The sequence below is a fragment of the Paramisgurnus dabryanus genome, chromosome 3 (assembly GCF_030506205.2).
Source record: "Paramisgurnus dabryanus chromosome 3, PD_genome_1.1, whole genome shotgun sequence".
NCBI classification, from domain to species: domain Eukaryota; kingdom Metazoa; phylum Chordata; class Actinopteri; order Cypriniformes; family Cobitidae; genus Paramisgurnus; species Paramisgurnus dabryanus.
This window is the reverse complement of record NC_133339.1, coordinates 27,313,279-27,336,961: the sequence shown is the minus strand read 5'-3', so window position 1 is coordinate 27,336,961 and position 23,683 is coordinate 27,313,279. Positions and strand designations below refer to the sequence as shown.

General features: G+C 37.2%; 1 protein-coding gene across 3 annotated transcripts; it reads right to left on the bottom strand.

Annotated features, from left to right (window-relative positions):
- Positions 1–1,497: 1,497 nt before the first annotated feature.
- mylk5 (myosin, light chain kinase 5) lies at positions 1,498–22,755 on the bottom strand. Of its 3 annotated transcripts, none has more exons than XM_065277915.1 (17): positions 22,715–22,755; positions 19,427–19,587; positions 14,736–14,888; positions 14,028–14,234; positions 13,128–13,163; positions 9,657–9,784; positions 9,394–9,547; positions 8,995–9,303; positions 8,213–8,312; positions 6,691–6,894; positions 3,679–3,896; positions 3,470–3,593; positions 2,982–3,134; positions 2,745–2,877; positions 2,543–2,627; positions 2,301–2,423; positions 1,498–2,080 (listed from the first exon to the last, which is right to left on the bottom strand). In XM_065277915.1, the coding sequence occupies exons 1-17, from the start codon at positions 22,738–22,740 to the stop codon at positions 1,851–1,853; spliced, it is 2,544 nt and encodes an 847-aa protein (XP_065133987.1). In that variant the 5' UTR covers positions 22,741–22,755; the 3' UTR covers positions 1,498–1,850. The 3 variants fall into 3 exon arrangements, with proteins under 3 accessions (XP_065133987.1, XP_073670054.1, XP_073670055.1); XM_073813953.1 differs by lacking the exon at positions 22,715–22,755 and adding an exon at positions 19,782–19,865; XM_073813954.1 differs by lacking the exon at positions 14,028–14,234.
- Positions 22,756–23,683: the final 928 nt, after the last annotated feature.

Below are 23,683 nucleotides of genomic sequence, written 5' to 3'. Positions count from 1 at the left end.
AAATGTGTTTAAATCATATAGAATTATGATTATACAAAAACAAATCATGTTTATAATATCTGCTGTTCTGGTAAGCAATTTATTAAATCTATTTTCTTTTGCATTACCAACTCAATGACATTCAATTTATGAAAATATACTGTATGGTTTCATTTGATTCTTTTGCAATGCCTGATTATGACAATATATCGTGACTTGGGAAAGCACATTTTAAGCTTTCATTATACTGGTCACAAAATAATGCAACATTTAAGAGTTATGCATAAAGACATAGCTTTATATGCAAATATTGGTTGTTAAGTGACCACAACATGTTCATGTATAGTAAAAGTGGCACGCACAACATCAAAACATATAGTTTTTGTCATTCTCTAAATGTTTGCAAGTAATACTTTAATTTTTAAGTTACTTTGGATAACAGCATCTTCTAAAGGAATTATGGTAAATGAACTGTAATACTTCCATTTTATTTTTGTTAAAATTAGACAAATTACGGTAAAACGTCTGGGCTGTCAATGGATTGTTAATCTAGATTAATTGCATAATTGAGTAAACTCCTGATTAATCACAAACTAATCGCACATTTTTATCTGTTCTAAATTTACCTTTATTTAACACTTTTCAAGTTTTTAATATATTCTAAACAACATGGGTGGACAAATATGGATGCTTTATGCAAATGTATGTCTACACCAGCCTCTTTACATTTTCGACAGAACAAGGGCTAGAGTCCAGTATACATATATATTTAATCACTAATTTGGATACATAGATGCATGCATATACACACACACACACACACACACACACACACACACACACACACACACACACACACACACACACACACACACACACACACACACACACACACACACACAATACAGCCTTATATATATATATATATATATATATAAGGCTGTATTGTGTGTGTGTGTGTGTGTATCTGTGTACTATCCAAATTAGTGATAAAATGGGCTACCAAAGGTCTACTAGCTCAATATGAATCCAACACTGACTACTTTTTGTATGATGTTTAGCACAAACAAAAAGGTTATAGTAATAAAAATACTGCCTTTAATTGTCAAAATTATAGAAAGCATTTCATAAATTCATAGATAATGATGTGGTCATCCTTTTTGATGTTGACGTCATAGAAAAGTCTTTCCAGCCTTAGGACAGAATTCATAAAAATATAAATCTTATACAGTGTTGAAATGGTTTTTAAAACCATCATCCTAACACCAAGGTTACACCTAAAACCTTAAAGCTCTTGTGACATAACCCTAGCATAAAGTCTGAAGGAGACACACGGACACAATTCTTAAAATAAATTTGTTTAACTTTTATAGACTCATATCTGTCTGCTTATTTACTTAATGACGCAATGAATAAATCTACAAGTAAGATAATAATATTAAACCAAAGTCCAATAATCATTTAAACTTAAATATGTTATAATATAAAACTTAAATGAATGCTCATATATAAATCAACTTGAAAGTAATGCATCAATTTATTACATTTTTAACACTTTATCAACAATAATATCACATTATATTATATCATATCTGGTGTGCGTTTATATGTATATATGGTTTGTGTGATATCTATAAACATAAATAATTTCATGTATGCTCTTTAAAAATTATGGGTTATTTTCAACCCAGCGTTGAGTCAAAAAACATGACAAACCCAAAACGATGGGTTGTAATTTTATGCGGAGGTGTTTCAACCAAAAATGCTGGGTTGTTTTAACCTATTGTTTAACCCAACACTGGATTGAGTGCGTGTTGTGTGATATGTATAGACACAATGTATGCATTATAAATTTGTAAATGTTTGCGTTATCATGAATCTACAGGCCTATCTTTTTCTACTACAGCAAGGGTTACAGTGCACAGCGCCTCCCCATGTGCATTAGTGGCTCTGCATGAGTACAGGCCGCTGTGGTGTAACGAAACCTCCTCTAGCGTAAGAGTACAGCTGCCTTGTTCCTCATAGTCCACTGTTACACAGCCCTCCTTTAACTCCAGCAGCTCACCGTCCTTTAACCACACCACCTCAGGATCAGGGTAACCTGAAAGATAAACAGACGGATTAAGGTTCCACCAACAAAATCACCAAAACATTTTCATGATCTTCTCATTCAGTTGCGATTACCAATAAATGATTTGTGAACCGCTTTAATTGACGCACAAAAAAAAAAAAAATGCAAATTGTACATGATTGAAAGGTGCATGCAACCCTAATCAAAAGTAAATATTTATGCAAATATTTTCTGGTCTGTGATGCCTGACCTGTGATGAGACAGGAGAGTTTGGCACTGGAGCCCTGCGAGACAGTCAGGTCACATGGAGTCTGACTGAACTCAGGTTTACATTGCAGCTTTAGCTCCAGAGACTGCAATGCCTGCTCGGTCTCTACAACACACAAGAGCAAAAACAATGCATTAATGACCACTGCTAAAGCATTCATCAAAAAAGTGAAACGTTGACACAAACGTCAAACCAAAATCCATTTATAATTCTTGTTTTCTCACCATCTACAGGGCTTAAGATTGCAGAACCCTCTGGTTTGGCCAGTATTGCCATCCTTTTCAAAGCCAGCAAAGCTTTACCTGTTTTCTATAAGCAAATAAAACACACAAGAATGAATACACACAACTCCATGTCATAGGAAATATAGACAAAGTGTTTGTCTTTAAAATGAAGTTAATATTGTAGGCCTGGTCTCTGTATTACCTTCCACTTCTGCCTAGTCAGGAATTTCTTCATCTTGTCCTTGGATAGTGTTTTGGTGGCGCTGTTGGCGTTGTCTACACACAAGTATGCCATCCAAGGGTGCGCTAAAGCATCATTACATGACATCCTACGTCTATAAAAAGGTTAAGCAGAGTTAGTGTGGATGTATGTACAGGATGTTGCGGTACATTGCATGTATTTGTGTTATTATGGGATAAGTGATTTAAATTGATGGACCTGACATCTTTGCTGAGCAGAGAGCTAATAAAATCCTTGGCTAGGTCAGTGATATCTTCAAAGCTCTCCTCATCAAACTCCCATTGTGCAGCTGTTACAAGAGACAAAGTCTCTGTGTCACTTTCACCCTGGAACGGGGATTCACCACTCAGCCTACAACGTGGAGAAAATCAAAGACTGTGAGGATCTATAAAAACAATGCAATTGCATGATTTACCACTAGGGGGCGGCAAGTGCTTAACTACTTGAAGCACTACAGCACGACTAATCAAACCTGCTGCTGGAGGGCTACTGACTGGCAAAGTTTAGTTCGGTCACAATCCAACACTTCTGCCTGTTATTTCGAAGTAAAATTAAATACTTCATTTATCTTATTTGAGTGTGTTGGATTAGGGTTGGAGCTAAACTCTTCAGTACAGTGACTCCTAAGGAGCCAGGTTGACAACACCTGCACTACAACGTCCTATACAGATGTTGTTTGAACTCACAGGATGTAGCAGATGACCCCAATGCTCCACATGTCAGTGACCAAAGTAACAGGCTCAAAGTTGATCACCTCTGGAGCAACAAATTCAGGAGTGCCTTGCATTACCTTCAGAGGTACGTTGGGATCTAACACACACAGACAAAATCATTAAATCATTTCACATTATTAAAGAATATTAAGATGTTTATGTTGATCAGAGTACATTCTTACCCAGCTTGCCAGCTAATCCAAAGTCAATGATCTTGATCTGAATCCCAGTTCTGTCCACACAGACAATGTTTTCAGGTTTAAGGTCTAGATGGACAATGTTTTGCTGGTGCATGTACTGAATTCCCTCCAAAATCTGTTGCATGTATCCCACACAGGTAATCTCGGTGTGTTCAAAACTGTCATCCACAATACGCTCAAACAGCTCGCCACCAGCAACACTATACATGCAGAGTAACATAAATATATGTGTTAAGCTGTGGTATGTTGGATACCAAAATATTAACAAAAATATAGACACTGTAAAGGCACAAAACTAAATGGTACTCTTTGTTTTTGTATGTTATTTTAGGAAAAAATAAAAAACTTATGTCTATCAATATTTCTGATTGTGTTTACAAAATGCCAAATCAAATCAAAATGGAGTCTTGTAGTCCATGACTGTTTATGCTTTTAATCTAAGTGTAATTTTTAAAAATGGACAAAACAAACTTTTCAGCAGATATATTAGAATATTAATATTGTGATTTGTTTTTATTTAGCTGTGATAATTTAACAGCTGTGAGACTTAAAAAATAATTAATGTGCCCCAATCAAAAACGCTAATCTCCTTTCCTCCCCTACTCGAAACGATCTCTCTTTACTTCCAGTCAGGAGGAATTGCCCAAGGGCGGGGTCTGGTAACAGTTTGCAGCAATTAACAAATAACAACATGACCCAACTTTCAACGATCCAATCAATTCTCGATGGACAAATTCAAGTCTCGTCCTGCCTTTTTTCCTAATTTCATAAGCTGTTTTACTCGGATAAATGCCATAACAGGGAAAATAAATACATTCGCTACTTCTGTTTCTTTGTGACTTTAAAAAGGCTGAACTTTTTGATTTGTCTTGCTTATACTTTAATACAGGGGTAGGCAACATCGGTTCTGGAGTGCCGATGTCCTGCAGATTTTAGCTCCAACCCTGATACAACCTTGCCTACCTATAGACCACTTTCCTGTTTGCAAACAGAGATGGCGTTTTTTGTGGGCGGAGCCAAACTGGTTGCAAAAAAGTGACAGCTCCACAGTAGCTGTGAGATGTTTTAGCATTAAACCATGATTTTTATGGATCCGGTGTTCTGTCGAAGTCTGATTCCCCTATGTTTCCCTTAAGCGAAATGTTTCTTATAGCGTTTTAATCACGTTACATTTAATTTTTAGATAAATAAAAAGTTTAAATGGCTTGGCTACTGATATCCATGTATGTAATGTATATGTATTGTTCTTTTTTGCTAAATCAATTATTTTTACAGTCTGAATCGCTAAAGTACATATAAAAGCAATACTATCATGTATTATATATAATAGCGTTTATTAAATATTTCATAATTTTCCTGTTTTCTATTATTTCTTCCTTATATTTATCTTACGTGTTTGTTCTAAAACTATTATAAAACTATTATGTTTAAACATACATTAAAATGTTTATATATTAATAACACTTTACATCATATGTGTGTGTGTGTGTGTGTGTGCTATATTTATATATTTATTAAGTATGTAAACATAATAATTTTAGAACAAACAGGAAGAAGACATAAGCTAAGATATAAGGAAATAAAAAGAAATAATACAGAACGAAAAGAAGTATGAAATATTTCAGAGAAAATGTGATATTATTGCTTTTTCAGTATAAAAAACGTTTATTCTGAATAAATTATAAATGTAAAGTGATAAAAACGCTATAAGAAACACACAGAGGGAACAGACTTCGACAGAACACCGGTCATTTTCTCTACTTAATTTCTATTCTAATTATTTAATAGATTTCCAGATGATTTCATCGCTCCAGTCTGTCCGTTTAAGGGCTTATTGCAAACATAAACACCTACGTTTATCTTCAAATGATGTCTTCTACGATGGTATTATATAAAAATGAAAGCTATCTTTTTTGGCATTCTTATTCTGACACTCAACAGCACAACAGGACATTTTCTAGTGAGTTATCTTGCTCGTTTCACTCGTGTCTAATTCATTTCCACAGTTTTTCTGCCACCACACTGCGCGCGCAGCTTGCAGTGACGTTACTGTGACGTCTACTCCAAAATGGTCTATTGTCTTTAGGTGACACTTTAGACCTTGATTATTAGTTGTTCAGGTGTGCTTGATAAGAGCTGGGGCACGTTCAAGTTCAAAACTGTGCGCAACGTTTTGCTATGGTTTCCGGGTTGAACGACATGTTTCCTGGAAACGCTGCGATCTTGTTTGGTGGGTGTGTCAGAACTGGAGTCCAATCAGCAGCAACATGTAAATAAAACATGTGGTACTAAAGAGACAGCTCGCACAATGGGTTCAAGTTAGAATGTTTTCTTTCATTCTAGACGGCAAGGTCAGTGACTGTAACATCAAGCGTATTTTACACTAAACATGTATTTGTAAAGGTTTCATCAGGCTCCGGAAACATTTAAAAAAGAACACAAAGCATGCTTCTCAGCTACCGTAGTTGCAACTCTTGCGTCATCACAACAGGGTGTTCAATGCATCATTGTTGTGTTTAATAAACGCTGTGCAACGTTTTTTGCGGGCTGAACGCAGCCCTGGAACTAAACTCTGCATAACATCGGCACTCCAGGAATGACGTTGCCTACCCCTGCTTTAGTAGGTAGTTCACAAGTTCACATTTAAATATAATCAATAGGAATTGAGATAAAGCATATTTGCATATTTGCCATCTGAATGGAGGACTCCAAGCTCTGAATATTAGCCCGAACACCGTACCCCTCCCCTTTAACTGGGATATATGAACTAGCTGAGAATAAGGTGATGGGGTGGAGGAGGGATGCTGCATGGCACAGAGGTGAGGGACGGCTTTTTATAGGCACCTCTTCACACTGATTGGTTGGATTACATGACCATGCTCCTCCCGAACAAGTGCACACAAAGAAAATGACATCTCAAACCATTTCATAGGTGGTTTTCGATAAGTTCAAATAACAGCATGAATTTAAGTCATCCAAATGAAAAAAACTCACTATTCCATCACCATGACCATCTCAGACTTGTTGTCATATGCGGCGAGACACTGGACCAGCTTAGGATGATGTAAGAAATTCATTAGCTCGATTTCTTTTCTCGCAGCTTCCCTCTCCTTTGCTCGACGTCCCTTATAAAACTTTCCAGCGCAAACACGGCCCGTCTCCTTATGGGTCATCCGAAAGACCTGCCCGAACTTACCTCTGGAAAAGACAATGGATCAGAATCAGGTTCTAGGGTCAGAATAGATTAAGCTTTATTCTCACACACACACACACACACACACACACACACACACACACACACACACACACACAAACTCAATTTAAATAACATTTACTACATGTACTGTATATATAACCACAAGAAGTAGACATTTCATTTGATATAATTGTACATAGTATTCAAAATAATTTAAATACATAGGGGCGGTTTCCCGGACAGAGATAAGCTTAAACCAGGACTAGGTCTTAGTTTAATTAAAAAATATAACTAGTTTTAACAAACATGTCTTACTAAAAACAGTAGTACTAATAGAGACAGAACGCAACACGTCATAACCTGAAAACCACACCCACTGGGGGGAAACAATCCATCCGTCTCCATTGACTTTGTATTGCGCCTCCTTGTCATTTCTGGCTTATAACAAAAAACAGAATAATACATAAAAGCTGCTGTGTGACCAAATGTACAACTAACAAGCCAAAGATCCCAAAAATAAGTTTTTATAAGCTGTCAAGAACGAGCGTTAAAAGACACAAAAGTGGAAATAGGCAATTTATATAGTACTACTAATAATAGAACTGCATCCACTAGGGGGAAACGTAGTCGGCAATCCACTTTATTCTCCTTAAAGTCTGAGTTTTACAGCTCGACAGTTTGTAAAAACGTATTTCTGTGTTTTTTGGCTTGTTAGCTGTACATTTGGTCACGCAGCAGCTTTTGGCATTATTCTGTTTTTTGTTATAAGCCAGAAATGACAAGGAGGCGGCCTCCCGCAATACAAAGTCAATGGCGACGGTTGGATTGTTTTCCCCCCGGTGGGCGTGGTTTTCAAATTAGCATAACTGCGCTCTGTCTCTATGTGCATTCTGAGGCAAAACAAAGAGCACTGATGTATTTAAAGATGGAAAGCTCTTACATTTATTTTAGTCTACGAGTAGTCAAATCTCTGTCCGGGAAACCGCCCGATAGTATTTAAAGTGGGAGAGTTATTTGAGTCTACATTTTACAACTGTTAAAATATGAATATGTATTTACTATATTAATTATGTATAAACCCTCGTGTAGCTACTGCACTATAGAATAAAAGCACTTAGTAAAAAGTTAATACGTTTATAAACCCAACACCCTGTAATTGTTCTTCATATGACACTTGGGAATTTGACTTTAACGGGAAACAATAGGTTTTGGTGCATGTAGGAACATGTAGACATTCAATACACGCAAACATGCCCGTATGAAGTTGTGATTGACAGGCCCTGCAAACAAGCCCTTTTTTATGTGGATGTGGGTACTTACACTCCGAGTCTTTCCTGGACAATGAAGTGATCGGTTATTTTATTTTCAGTATTGATGATGACATTCACATACTCCACGGGCGTCTCTTCAGTGGCGTCTCCTGTAAAGAGAACACAAATGATCTCATTCATTTTGTCGGTTAAAGTTTCACAGATGGCATGGCCTTCATGTCTGTGATAATGACTTTAAATGCTATCTTCCTGTTTACAGTCTGGTTACTGAACTTTGTGTGAGAAAAAATTTAACAACTAATAGCTGCATACGACCAACAGAACGACTAAACTGGAAGAAAAGAAAAATATTTATATATTCACATTGAAAATATGCATGAATCATTTTCCATTACATACCAAAATATCAAAGCAAATAGGGTTTAGTCAAGAAATAACCACAAACACACTTTAAGCAAATAAGAAAACGAAGGCCTGGTTTCACAAACAAGGCTTTGCTAAAGCCAAGCCTTAGTTAAATTAAGTTCTTCAAAGTACGTGTCTTAGAAAAGACGTTACTGTGTAAACTTGTGTGTATCTATCTTGTGACAAATCAATGACACTGGCTTATTTTAAGATCTGTCATTGCAAGCTATAGTAAGCTATTTTTAATAAAACGGCTCATACATGGAGGCAATAATAGCACTACACTTTGTTTTGCTTTATTTTGTTTCTGAAGGTGCTATGTTTTGAATGTCATTAATAAATTAATATGGTCTACATTCTTTTTACTACAAGGAAGAAATTATATAATATTTATCTGACTCATTTCAAAGAAACGGTCCGCCTCACCTGGGATCTCCATTCTGATTGGCTGCGACTCTTGACTCGGTTCACTGACTCCCACAGCGTTATACGCCCTGACCCGGAAGCGGTACTCTCCTTGCGGCTTCAGGCCTGAGCTCACCCTGAATGAAGTGCTCGTGCACTCGGCCGTGAGCTCTTTCCAGTGTCCACTCTCAGCAGGGCTTTCACAAACCTCCACCACGTATCCTGTCACAGCACTGCCACCATCATAAGAAGGACCAGACCAGGACAAGACCAGAGAGAGAGAAGAGACAACACACGGCACAGGACAGGAAGCAGGAGGCTGGGGACGATCTGGATTAAATACATAAATAATGCAATCATTATACACATGCAAAGAAGTATTGCAGCCGCATGTTTAACGTAAATGTTGTCAGACCTTACCAATGACACGCAGGGTCAACGTGTGTTGAGCTGAACTTTTGCGATCTCGTACAAATACCGTATAACGTCCAGAGTCATCTGGTAAAACGTTAAGGATCACCAGAGAACTGCTCTCATCAGATTTCTCTATTTGAAACCTGGAGCTTTCTACCACCTTTAAAAAGAGAGGTCATGACACTTCACTATACAGTAGATGCATAGATGTTTTCTGGCATATGTAGGAAGGCAAAAATATATTGTGTTAGTTAGTGTGAGGGCTTTACCTCCTTTTTGTTTCGGATCCAGCAAGACACCACTGGCGAACTGCCTTTGAACGCACAGGTCAGTCGGGCCGTCTCTCCAACACGGACCTCCAAACAATCTAATGGAGCTATGAACTGCAGAGGTGGCGCTGTCAAGACCAAAACATGAGAGACCATTACACATATGAGATCTATTTAAGCTCAATTGTAAGTGGAAAGTAAATTAAGACTTCTGCTTCCCTTTAAATATGAGATTTTAATATGAACTTGCTTTTTATTCTTACTTTAAAGGCGGGGTGCATGATCTCTGAAAAAGCAAATGTTGACATATGAAATCACCCAAACAAACACGCCCCTACCCCAATGGAATCTGGACATTCTTTTGATAGACCAGCCCCACAAATATGTAACCCATGCAACGATGTCTGTTAGTAGACACGCCCCTTACTGCTGATTGGCTACAAGTGAGTTTTGGTACTCGGCCCGACCCACTTTTTTGAAGTGTTTTTCAAAAATCATGCACCCCGCCTTTAATATTATTTGTCTAATGCTATTTTAGGCATTCTGACTAAAACTAGTTGGTCGTATGTTTCTGTGCCGAATACACTTTATCAGGGTTTGTATAAGTTTAGGAAAGTTTTTTTCAAGTATGGTCCTGTACGACGTCATGAAAGGCGGAATTCCTTATATGGGCACTTCTCCCGGAATAAACCACGTGCACATCAACCAGAGCGAGAGCAATTTAGCAATTATTTACAAATAATAACTAATTCACTTTAAACCATGCTGGCAATGTGGTTTCACACAATGCATTATTTTAGAGAAGACCCGTGACAGTTCCTTCCTCTCACACAATGCACACGGTACATGCAGAAGAGAATTTAACAGCTGTCTTGAGGCGTTTAAACACTGCACCGACAACACAAACACAACTCTACTGCTAAGTAGGCCATGTGCATTAAAACAAATACTTAATACTTGCATTATTCAAACCAGTACAGTTAAACAAATTAAACTGGGATTGAGTTTAACCTGCTTATACTGTTGATAACCTCATGTCTTTAAACAGATCTATTGTTATACAAAGCAAGCACGGAGAATGGCCACAGACAGACATGTTTTACATGAAAGACCAGATGACAGCAAGAAAACACCTATTATTACAGTATAAACAGAGCGTCAGATTCAAACAAATCTGTTACAGACAAAAGTCTAGACAGAGCACATATGAAATATTTTTGGACACATGCTGTAAAATGTATGAATGAGACTGCATTTAATGCTGCGTTCACACCAAATGTGAATAGAGCGTCAAATTTGCGTCTATAAAGTCTTGAACATTTTTAATGCATTCTAGAGCGAAATAGACACAAAATCCACTTCTTGTGGGAGGGGCAAGTGCTAGGCAGTCGTCTGTTTCCAAGATGGCTGATGTCAATCAAGCACTCATCGAGGTTACCGCTTTGTATTTGCTCTGCAGAGCAGAACAGCAGCATAGGGGTCAACGTCGCCATACTTGATTCTACCCTCCGGAGGTGTTCCCAGTTTGGCAAGTTTCATCATTTCCTGTCTCGCATGTCTGGGTGACTGATCAATGACAATATTTGTCGTTCCTCCAGGTTGAGTGACTCCGGGCGGCATGCTCCTGATTGGTTAATGCAGCGCGAATTGATGCAAAGTTCAAATTTTTCACCTCTGGCGTCAGACACGAATTTGCGTCATTCGCGCGTGAATTTGCGTCATTTGCATGAACTAGACGAGCAAATGAGGCGCATTCGAGTATAACGCGCCGCGCTAAATTCCTCATTTGCTCCAAAAGACCTCCAGACGCACGTAAATGCGTCTTTACATTGACTTAACTTAGAAATAATTTACGTCAGACGCTCTTTTCGCGTTTGGTGTAAACACAGTATAAAATAAAATATAACGCTACTCTTAAAAATAAAGGTGCTAAAGGTTTATTTTTTGCTTTTGGTTCACCGAAAAAACATTCAGTTAAAGGATCTTATTTTTCTCACTTTTATAGTCTAAAAGGACCTTTATCCACTACAAAAAAAACTTTTGTGAAATTCTTAACTCTTTCACCGCCATTGACGAGATATCTCGTCAATTGAGAGAAAACGATTCCCCGCCAATGACGAGATTTTCCGTCTTTCCGCAATACCGCTATTATCCACCAGGTGGCGCCCTTCCGCAACTTTTTAAACCCGGAAGTATTGCCCTATGGAAAGCGGCTGCATGTCCGTGTCTGTCTTAAAGATCGCTCTGAATGGGATCTCTATGAAAAGTCCGTCACAAAAATTGAATTATCTCTGCTTTTTGCTCAAAATGTGGTGTTTTTGTAGAAACCTACCCATATTCAAAAGCTGATTACAAAAGAACCACTGAAGGTAAGAAACGTTTTTTTTTTTTGTTTGAAAGCAGAGGGTCTGTTCTTTCATTTGGTATATTGTATGTTTATATATTTAAAGAAGAACATTTTCTGGAAGGCATTAAACTTTGGTGAAAATCATGAAAAACGCTGGCGCTGGCTGGCAACTTTTAAAAAAAACTCTGACGGTGAAAGAGTTAATGAGGTTCTTTATGAAAATAATATAACCAAAAATGTTTATGAGTGCAAGCGGGCTTAATTTTTAAAAGACAGTTTCTTTGTTCTGATGAACATGAAAGAAGATAGTTTGAGGAATGTTTGTAACCAAACCGTTCGTGGACCCCATTGACTTTCATGGTAGGAAAAAAGAATACTATGGAAGTGAATGGGGTCCACGAATGGTTTGTTTACAAACATATAAATAGCTTTCTCTGTGTTCATCAGAACAAAGAAATTTATACAGGTTTGTACCAACATGAGTAAATGATGACCAAATTTTCATTTTTGGGTGAACTATCCCTTTAAGAGTGCAAGTGGTTTTCAAATTTTCTATTTATTTATGGGCCGGTTTGGCGAGTACATGAGTGTCCTGCACATGATTTGTCTGTGAGATATAAATACATATTAAGAGGTTGTTTTTTTCTGTATATTTGCTATTAAAATGTCTCACACGAAGTCAAATAAATCTGATGCATTCTTTTGTAAATCAGTGGTTACAGTCTATGACGAAAACCTGTATCTATGACATACAAAGAAAAAGGGCCAGTTCCATTTAAACCTGACAGCCCCTGAAGCAATCTGGAAATGAAAGGAATGTTCAGCCGAGCAACATAGACTTCCTCTTAAAGCAACCGACTTTGAAGAGGTCACAGTGGTTACGCTTTAACTTGAATTCTAGACCAAATACAACTATAAGACATGGTCCAATTAATTACAATGTTAAAAAAAGTAGGTGTGTGAGAGACTATAGCTCAGGTGTCCCTGAGAAGAAGAACAAGCGAGGAAGAAAAAAGATTTAAGAGATTTTAGATTTATAGATCCTTAATAGATTCTAATTGACCAATCTAGGTCCATCTGTAAGCTTGAAATAAATAAAGGACAACATTTAAGGATAGTCTTACCGGTACAAGAGCTGCTTTTCCTTTTCACTGGCACCTCTGAAAACAAGAGCACAAATATGTGAAGAATCATGTGTGTGTGTACGGTCACATGCAACAGATAACATAAGCATTGCTTATCATACAGGGGAGGAGTCTAGAGGACATGTGTGTGCGCATGTAAGAAAAACAGATAAATGACACAGATAAAAGAGAAAAATATCAATATATGACTTAATCATTAGCATGATAAAATGATAGTCCACCCAAAAATGAAATTTTTGCTGTCATCATTTACTCACCCTCACATTGTTGTCACAACTGTAAGAGTTTATTTATTCTGTTGACCAAGAAAGAAGATATTTTGATAAATGATTGTAAGCACAGATTCGATGGTACCCATTGACTTCTATAGTAGGATTAACAAATACTATGGAAGTCAATGGGTGCTGTCAACTGTGTGGATACAATCTATGATAAAAAAATCTTTTGTGGTCAACAGAATAAAGAAACTCATACAGGTTTAGAACAAAGTGAGGGTGAGTAAATAATAACAGCAGAGGTTTTCATTTTTTGGTGAACTGTCCCTTTAAGTAGTCAGGTAATACTCAGTTTAATACTTTTTTCTGGAAAATAAAAGCAATGCTTTACAATGCAGTAGTTAACAAATACTTGGAAAAAAAACAGAAAATGTTATATACAAAATCTAGACCATTTTAGATGAAAATTCAAAACTGAAAGTTTAAAAATTGTAAGTTGTAGATGAAGTACATCAGGTGATACTGAATTATTGTCACTGCTGTGATGTTAACTAAATTAATGATGATGCTTTGAGGAACAAAACTGTTCCAAGTATTAACCATAATGTCATATAATACAGTTTAACTGATGAATTCACGGGTGGGGCTATTGTTACTGTCATACCTTTTTTGTTTGTTGGAGAGCTTGTATCTGGACTTCCTGTCTGGGGTGTGTGAGGAGAATGCGACTCTTTAAAAACACTGATGTCATCTGGCATCTTCCCGATTGAGTTTAATAACCCGTTTACCACATCAGGAGTGAGAGGATGAGGTGACTGAGAATGAGACGTGTGTGCGATGTTGTTGTTGACCCCAAAAATTGTTTCATAGTCTTAAAAGTCCACGTTGTTTGAAGACGAAGGGGGAACATTGTGCATTTGTACATTAGTATGAGGGAGCATGCAGATTTATGAATCAGCGAAAAAGAGAGAGAAAAATATTACAGAAGCGAATTAACATTGATAATTATTTCAATACAAACATCATCAATAATTCTGTTAATACAAACACATACATGTGACCCTCTCTGTAAAATCCAGGCTCATGATCCAATTCTGAGATTAGGAGCGTCAAAGTTTGATTTCAGTCATTGATTTCACTTTAAGTTTAATCTTTGACATGGCTTTACTAGGTCAATATTAAAGATAATAATATCAATAATCACAAAATGACTTTATCTAGGATTTCACTTTCTTTTTTGTTAATACTGTACACACACTTACTGCAAAACACTGATATTTTACGAAAACAGGAACACCTACACATCTCTACCTCCCATAAAAGAAACCTGGTTGCCATAAAAGAAACGTGATTGTGTGTGTGGGTGTCTTACCTCTCACACAGACGGCTGCACTGCTAGATGTTTTTCCTGCCGTGTTTTCAGCGACACAGGTATAAGCCCCAGCATCTTCTGGGAGACACTCTTTAACAACCAGACTCACGTCTGTACCCTCTAAAGAGGATTTACCAAACTGGACCGCCTCACCTAAGACAGGTGTACAATCATTGGGAGAAAAGAAGGAGACAAAGGCGGCAGATGAGGTCATTGTGACATTGTGAAAAGTGAGAAGCATATTTACAGTACATTAGGGTAGGGATAGGATATTATTTGCCTAGATAGAGCACTGTATTGTGAGCATTAATGCTGTAGCAACTTGAAAAGCTAGATAAAGAGTGAAAATGTTAATGTGAAATGTTGAAAAGCCAGGTGATTTATATTAAACGTAAGTGCAAAGTACCAAAAAAAGGCTGTTTTGTGCATGATCAATTGTACATTTTTGTAGTTCAGGTCAAATAACACAGGCCAAGGTACAATATGGGATACATGGAATGTGTTTACACACCACACACCTACATACTTACAGACCATACTACATCATGGGACAAGGACGTTGTTTATGGAAATGAGTACTTAAAACAGGAATTCGGATGCAGCCCCCCACTCACCATTATGAAGCCAGCAAACGCTGATTGGCTGACTTCCCGTAATAATACCCTTCAAAATGATGTCATTTCCTTCATCGACCAAACAGTCTTGAAGGGGCTTGATAAAAAGGGGTGGATCCAGACCTCTCGTATGGATGTTTTTTGTGCTCACTAGCTTGACAGAGGAAAGATATTGTTATACAAGAAGCAGAAGCAGCGGAGAATGAATATTAGAGCGATAAGAGAATGAATGAATTAAGAAATGAAGCATGAAGGTGCCACATATTAGTTTTTATAAACTGGATAACCATAGACGACTGGTTTATTTATATAGGAACAACATAAATGAAATAAATTCTGCAGCACAGCAAAATAGTAATTTCTTTCAAACTTCACATTCACAAATTCCTACATTAGTCATAGCCTATATATTATAATACAAGTTAATGCACTTTTCAGTCAAGTCTCTGCTTTGTTCTCAGAGAGAAACACATTTGAGATTGGCTCATTGACTTCATTTACATTACGTTTGGATTACATTTACATAGCTGAACTTTCTAACCAAGCGCCCTATAGCACTGCTCAAATTCTGCACAAATCATGCTGAATTTAGTCTGCCGTTCTCATTGTGAATTCACAGAGGAAGAAACACGGCTAAGATATGGGTTGTACAGTAAGTGATAGTATGCCCATCGCATCAACATCCTATGTTATCACACCTTCTCTTACTGGCCTGTGTAGAATCACAAGTGCATATCTATTAAAATGCCCTAAACAGAAAAGAACCCCATCAGGAAGTACAATTTAAGACCGACAAAACTACAAAAACAAAACCAACAGAGTTTATTGCTAATGGAAAAGACATCAAAGTCTTCTTTGGAACAGCGATCTTATCTGATTCTAGAGCTGCCACACAAGAATGTATGGATCTTGGCTGATTTATGATCTAGCATTGGAAAGCCCAGTTAATGTCAAGTTTTTGTAATTGACTGTTTCTTACATAAAATCCTCCTATATAATAAAAAAAAAACTGTGAAAATATAACCTTGATATATTTGAAATAATCCAAACGAACTTCCAATAAGCGTATATGTGTGAACATTATGAACTGGTGCTCAAGCAGCTCACTTACATGGTAGAGCATTTGGTTGGCAACGCACAGGGCATTGGTTTGATCCACAGGGAATACACATAGGCAACTGATCAAATATACATTCGCTTGTATAAAAGTATCTTCCAAAGACATGCTTAAATGGTCCTTAGCTGTTATTGGGGCAGTACACTTTCAGAAAGTACTTCTTTGTACTTAAAGAGTTCAAATTAGTACAACAAAGATACAAAGTGGTACCAAACAGGCGCGGCTTGTGGTATGGGCAGGTGGGGCAGTGCCCCACCCAAATATTAATCCACTTGAAAACATAGAATGTAAATATAAATAACTCAAATCTAGACTTGTAAATGTGCCTAATATTTTTACAAATATTTTCAGAGTTTATAGATTATTTAAAAGCATAAAGTGAGATTTCCATACAGGATTTCCGGGAGATGTGCGTGTCAAGGTCTTTAACAATACAAAGCCGTCTGATCGAAGCTTTCTTGTTTACATCAGTAAGAATATGCTTCATCAAGATTGAATAAATGCTTTATGTTTAAAATTATGAAAGGCATTTTAACCTGATCTCACGAATTTCCGTGGTATAGTCACAAAATTTTTTGCTCATTTTTTCGTGGCATTCTCACGGATCTCCGCATATTTCCGTGGCCCTGCCACGAACTTTCTTTTCCGTGGCATTCTCACGGATTGGTTACTCAACTGTTTTGTCCTGTTTTCTTACCATTGTCGCTTCAGTTTAGTGTTAGATTTACATAAAATGACATCCCTACCCAAACCCAATTCTAACCCCAAACGCCAGGCGACAATTGATTAAAGTTTAGAAAATATAAAAGAATACATCAGATAAAAATTCCGTGACTATCCCACGGAACTTTGTGAGATCATGTTGCTTTGCTATTGTTGTTATAAACTTCAGAGACGTGGTTGCACGTGGTTGAAATCTTCAAGCCCCCAAACATGACGAGACTCAAAGTGAAACGTAATTGGTTGCTTTACCTGTCCATCATGGCCTTACTGGTTGATACTTGGCCTTTCAAAGCGGCCATGGTTTCCAGACTTTCTGCCTCTGCCCTCCCAAGCTCAACAGCGCCCCAATTTTCCCCAATTTAAATTTGTGGTGAACAATGGAAATTAATCAAGCCCTAATTGAAAGCCATATGGGCAAATATAAATCTGCCCCTCTTGCTTTAATTTAACACGAATGTAGCTCCGGACAAAACCTAATGTACACATATCTCTGCACATAAATTATACATACTAGGAGGAGCTTTTGCAAGGATACTGCCCCATTGACAGCCTGGGACCATTTTTGACTATTTTTCTCTCAGTGTGTATTTGTGATGGTAACTGGTGTTTCCAGGTTAAACAAGTTCATAAACATCTGTAATGTCTGCAAGTCCTTATGTAGAGACTGACCTGAGAAACGTACGTGGTCACATTAATTTAATTCAGTGAATGGACATGGAACTTCAATACAGAGAACAAGTCATTTTGCTTTTTTGCTTTCCTATCACTTAGGCCAGTGGTTCCCAACCTTTTTCACTTTAAGGCCCCCTAGTAGCCCACAACAATATTTGAAGGCCCCCCACTCACAATTTTTTTTCCAAATAAAATTAGCTAGAGCTTAGAATGACTAGACAAATGTATATTCACTAAAATGGCCAAATAAAAGAAACATCTTGATTTTTACTTGTTTTAGCTTATTTTAATGCTTGGTTTGTCAAATTATTATAATTTTAAGTCATCTTGAGGCCCACTTGGAACTCTGCTGAGGCCCCCTGGTTGGGAAACACTGACTTAGGCAACGCTTCTGGTTCTCATTAACCTCATAGGTCTCATGATTCACTGTCCTTTGACCCGGCCTCATGTAACCACTACAAACCTAATCCTTGTTTGCTCAAGCAAACCACTTTTCAATGTTTGACTTGCAAAACACTACTGAGAAGAACAAAAATAAAGTAAAAATAAGTTTTATTTTTATTCTTGGTACAGCACCGTGACTGTCTTGTATTAGATGATATGATAGTAAATGCAAGCAGGGAACTAAAGTGTTGCAATCAGTGTTGAAATACATTAGGCTTACTTGTTGATCATCATCATCAACACATTCTTCCCAAACATATTTTTCCTGCAATTAAGACAAAATACGGGCCTGCTGGGTGCTTAAACTACAAAGGAAGGAATTTCCTTCCAGTACTGACCCCTTGGCTGTTTGGCAATTTGCATCCTGAGCATGCTGAGATACGATGAGCTTCAAAAGAATGACAGGCAATACAACACCAGAGATCATTTTTATGTTTTACAATGAAACAGTAAAGATTTTTACAGTAAACATTTAAACCGAAAAAAATGTATAAAAGGCATACAGAAGAATATTTAAGATTTTGCCCTATTTCTAGGTCACTAATCAAATGTATGCAAATTTGTGACGTGTGCGCATTTCTTCACAGAAAAAGCCAGATTTGCTTTCTATTCTATTTCTTTTTCACACATGCAGTCATTCTTAGACAAACAATTTAATTCAATTAGAAATGGGCAATGTATGAGCATTTACTAGTGCTATCAGACTTGTACATAAGAATGCAGCAGCACAATAACAGGATGGATTGAATAAACACATTTCCTTATCAGAAATCTGCATAGTGACGAAGTAAAAACACATCCATTCCGAGAAAGAGAGAGCCTTTATATGTGTCTTTATAAATGTAAGTAACTCTTCTGGCACCTGAGCTTTCGAGTCAAAAACAGTACATGTAAAAACAAAGTGTCTATCACCACGTTCTGGTCCAGAAAATATTTTTCCTCTTAACTTCATGCATGTAATCACAAGCAAAGACATCCCTTTCACAACATGCATACATTAAGATAAACATCTAACAAGCTTGTCTAAACCTATACTTAAAGATATGAAAACAAATTGAAAACACGCTTACACACATTTGTATGAACAAACACTTGTGTAGATGCAAAGTTTTCAGACTTGCCTGCACTGGATGTCTCTTCACCATTCCTCACAACTGCGGGTTGGGGGTCTTGTGCATTGGCCCCCTTTGACTTGGGGGCCGACAGCTGCATCTTGAAAGTAGACACATAGCGAGTATTCCCACCGGTAATGCTCATCTCTCTTGTCGCCCTTGACTTTATCCTGTGGAGAGTTTTATAAAATCCAATTCATTTCCCAGAATTCTTATCAGACAGCTCCTTTTTTTCCTGTCACCCTACATGCACACACATCCTCTGCGTCTTATTTCTGTCCTTCCCTGCATCTGTTTAGTTAGTCTCTGACTCCACCCCTTGTCTGTACTTCACTTGTCACTATATCACTTACACAGTGGATACCTTATTTTTTTGGTGCTATCTTTTTGTTCGGTTTCTCTCAGCACCTCCCCAGACTACACCTGCAACAATTACAACATTTTGAATACTATAAGTGAAAATGAAACAATGAATGAGAGAGAGAGAGCAAAAGAGAGAGAGAGCAAAAGAGAGAGAGAGCGAGAGAGAGAGAGCAGCGCACAGCAAAAGAATGACTAAAACCAAAGGTCAGGGATTTTCTCTTCTCTACGATAGCTCTCATGTTATCAATTAACCTTAAGTTATGTATATTTGTATGCCATTTGCTCCCAAAAGAAGCCTTGTGTTTGATTATGTCATCATTACATAGACAACTCCAGGTTAAGCTGGTAGGCTATTGTAAATCTTGAGAAGCACATTTTGGTTATTTTGCAAACAACATACTCAAAGTACAGTTACACCTTCAGTTACACTAAATACACCTCTGGACAGTGTTGGGGGTAACCATAGACTGTAAAAATATGGACGTAGTGTCCGTGACGTCACCCATAGGTTTCTGAAGATCGTTTTTGAAGCCAATAGTAGGCGGTGCCTGCCGTCGCCATCTTGGCCACGCTTCACCACGCATCACTCATGGATATCTGAAAAGAGGTAAAGAGGCTTGCCTAGCTTGACTCTAGTGACAGCAGTGGCTGTTCAACCATCAATCAAACGGCCACGCCCTTAATTATGCAGAACTTTAAGGCTTAATATAATTTAAACGAGTTGCAAAGAAATTCACCCCTCTCACAGTTGTCATAAAGGACAAAATTAGCTATACAGATCAAAAACTATTTTTGTACCAGGCTGTAAACATATTATTTTCTGCTCTAAAGATGGGCATTCAAACATGGGGGTCTATGGAAATTGACTCCTTTTTGGAGCCAGCCCCTAGTGGCCAGTTGAAGATTTGCAGTTTAAATTACTTCCGTATTGTTTCATCAGAGATTGGAAGGTTGCCCATCGGTGGTAATACATTACAAGTAAGATGCATTACGTTATAATACTACTTTTTTGAAATAATGAGTAAAGTAACGCATTACTTTAAAAATGTACACATTAATATTTCAGTTTTTTTTAAGTAATGCGAATTACTTTTCAGTGTAATTAGTTCGATTTAAAAAAAAAAATAATGTACATAATTAAACTGAACATAGTCAGTTTATGCACTCTATGTGTGCGTGCCTGAGCAGGAACAGTTTGAGTCAGAGACAGAGATGGCAGGCCAGACATTTTTCAATGGAAATATGAAATTTTTAAATGCAGAACTTCTTAGGTCATAGAAAACACCTGCAAGTCCTGAAAGAGATCAAGCCTCAGCAAAGTAAGAGAAAGTAACTTAAAAGTAACGCAAGTACTTTCCATGACAAGTAACCAAGTAACACAATTAGTAACTTTTTTGGGAGTAACTTAATATTGTAATGATCACTTTTAAAAGTAACTTTCCCCAACACTGCAACTGGAATTAGTTTAATTGATCCATTGCATGCTCATCTGAAACCTTGATGGCACATCGGTCTAAAAATGTCGATTTTTGTTACATTTGTGTGAAAATCAAACTTTTTCAAATGAGTGCAATAAACAATTCCATGTGAAATTGGACAAATAAGCTAAACAAAGCAAGTCTCATCTTGTGTGTATGTGAGATGAGGAACTGTTTGCTTTGGACATGCCAGTCCTAAGAGAAACCCAAACATCACACTAAAGACCTCGAAAATGGGAGAACAATCAATAAAGCACAGCAGCTTTATTGTGTGCGTCGAGAGACCAAAAAGAAAGCAGATAACTTCTAAAGGGAGAAAAATGAGTGAAACAAACTTCTCTGGAACAGCTGTGGTTTGGGGAGTAAGTAAATGGTTTGTTAACTATGTAACTGCAGTGAACAGTCGACCTCATTATCACAAAATCTGTTCATGTTGTTATTGTTGAAATGTAGACAGGAATATCCTGGAAAACAAACCACGAATAACTGGAAACAAAAACAAAGCATCGGATTCCGACAAACATTTGACTTCTGAATCGCACATGGTGGATGATTTATTTTAGGGCGTGTAAAATATTGCAGTAGTAAACCGAAGGCTTTGAAATGATTACTAAATGTAAATAAACAAATAAGTGCACATATTTCAATAAGCTAAAGATGATAATAATATAATCAACAGTTAACTCTAGAATCAAGTCTTAAAGTAAACACAACATATTATGGACTGAAAATAACTGATTATTATTCAGTTAATAGAGTGTGTTGTTACATCAACACTAAATGTGGCTAGTAGATATATTTAACAATTGTTTTTTACCAGCAACAAAAAATTACAAACGTAACATAAAAACCTGTCAAAATGGTCATTCTTTGCCTAAATGTCAAAAACTGATAAATTTGCGCGCTCTGGTGGAAAGAATGAAGAATAACACAAAGAAACATCAACACTGTGTGTGTTTACTGTACATTAAAAATAATCCAAACCAAAACTATCAAGGTCATCTTCAGTAGGTAGCAAGCTAACCTAAATTACATATTTATTAACTGGTCCAAAAAACTCAAGTAACTGTGTTGTTAAAAATTAATGAGATTCCATGTCAACAGCACTGTGTTTGCAGCCCTTTTTACTGTCTGTATTTAGGATAATTTATTTTAAAGATACTTTTTTTAATAAGCCCTGCGTTATACGGTCCGATGTGGGATAAAATTTCCTAGATTAAATCTCTGATGTTCTTTACAATAGTACCACTATCCGACACACGGGCCTGTGCATGTGCATGTTCCCAATTATGAATACTATTGTCTCTGTAAGATTGAATTGACTTTTAAGTGTATGGCTGAAAACCGGCTAACTTAATGCTTGTATAGGTACAGCTAATGGAAAATAACGTTATAAACGTACATTGAGAGATTATTTAATCATGTCAATCAAGTGTGTAACCAGACGTTTACCTACAATTGAGATGATTCTTCCTGCACCATCCTATTCCTCTTCTGTTCTGATTTTCCTTATTTTATGAAGTAGTACAAGTTGGCGTGGTTTCAGCTGTGATCTAGCACAGCAATCGAAAAGGCGTGTTCAATTTTATGCGGCACTGCGCAGGCCGATGGGCATATGACGTCAAAGTACCGCGAGAGCTATTCGCGGTACTACATGGCAGGCAAACTCGTGTTAACCCCCCCCCTCCTTTGCACATTTTATGAAAATATAAACAAAATTGTCTGAATCTGCACATGGTTCGTAAATGTAACACATGTAAACTAAATTCGTAAGGAACTTTATCAAGCTGAATTCCGAGCAAAATCCTTCTATATATCTCTAATTAAATGGATAAATGTTGTTTTAATTAATAACGCTGTACTTCCACTTGTACACATTTATTGTTTTCATGCACGTTACACTGCCCCACGGATAACCTTTTAACCAAATAAAAGCTGTGTTTTTAACTAGATAATAATAATTACTGAGGGTAGCAGATGTGAATGTGTACTTCCTGAGATATAATGATAGGTTTGGCGCTTCTGGCGACTTTCTGACTCCCTAATTAGACTGCGACAGATACGCTACAGCCAGTAGATGGCGCTAAATCGTCATTAACTCTACTGCATAGCTAGTAAGAGGAGAGATGCACTTATTGTTTTACATGTTTTTTACTCTCCAGTGTTTTTTTGCTTCTTGTTGCAGAAACCTGTTTTATGCTTTACCGTACTTTAGTTCATGTTTTTCTTGTAAAGCAGTCCAAATAAATGAGTTTTAAATGTCAGAGATGTGAGACTAGGGAGTCATACTGTAATGCTGTGTGGGAGTTTGCATTTTGTTACTGTCTCTTACCTCCAATCTGGGGCCCCTCTCTGGGCAGGTCCCAGATGGAAGTGATTACACTGGAAGGGAAAAATTACAGCAAATGTACAGACCATCAACTTT

Coding starts and splice junctions, on each gene's coding strand:
- mylk5 (XM_065277915.1), bottom strand. CDS start 22,740: ATGGTGCAGGAAGAATCATCTCAATT. Junction 13,164..14,027: donor CTCTCCAACAAACAAAAAAG/GTATGACAGTAA, acceptor TCTTGTTTTCAG/AGGTGCCAGTGAAAAGGAAA. Junction 2,081..2,300: donor ACTCTCCTGTCTCATCACAG/GTCAGGCATCAC, acceptor TTTATCTTTCAG/GTTACCCTGATCCTGAGGTG.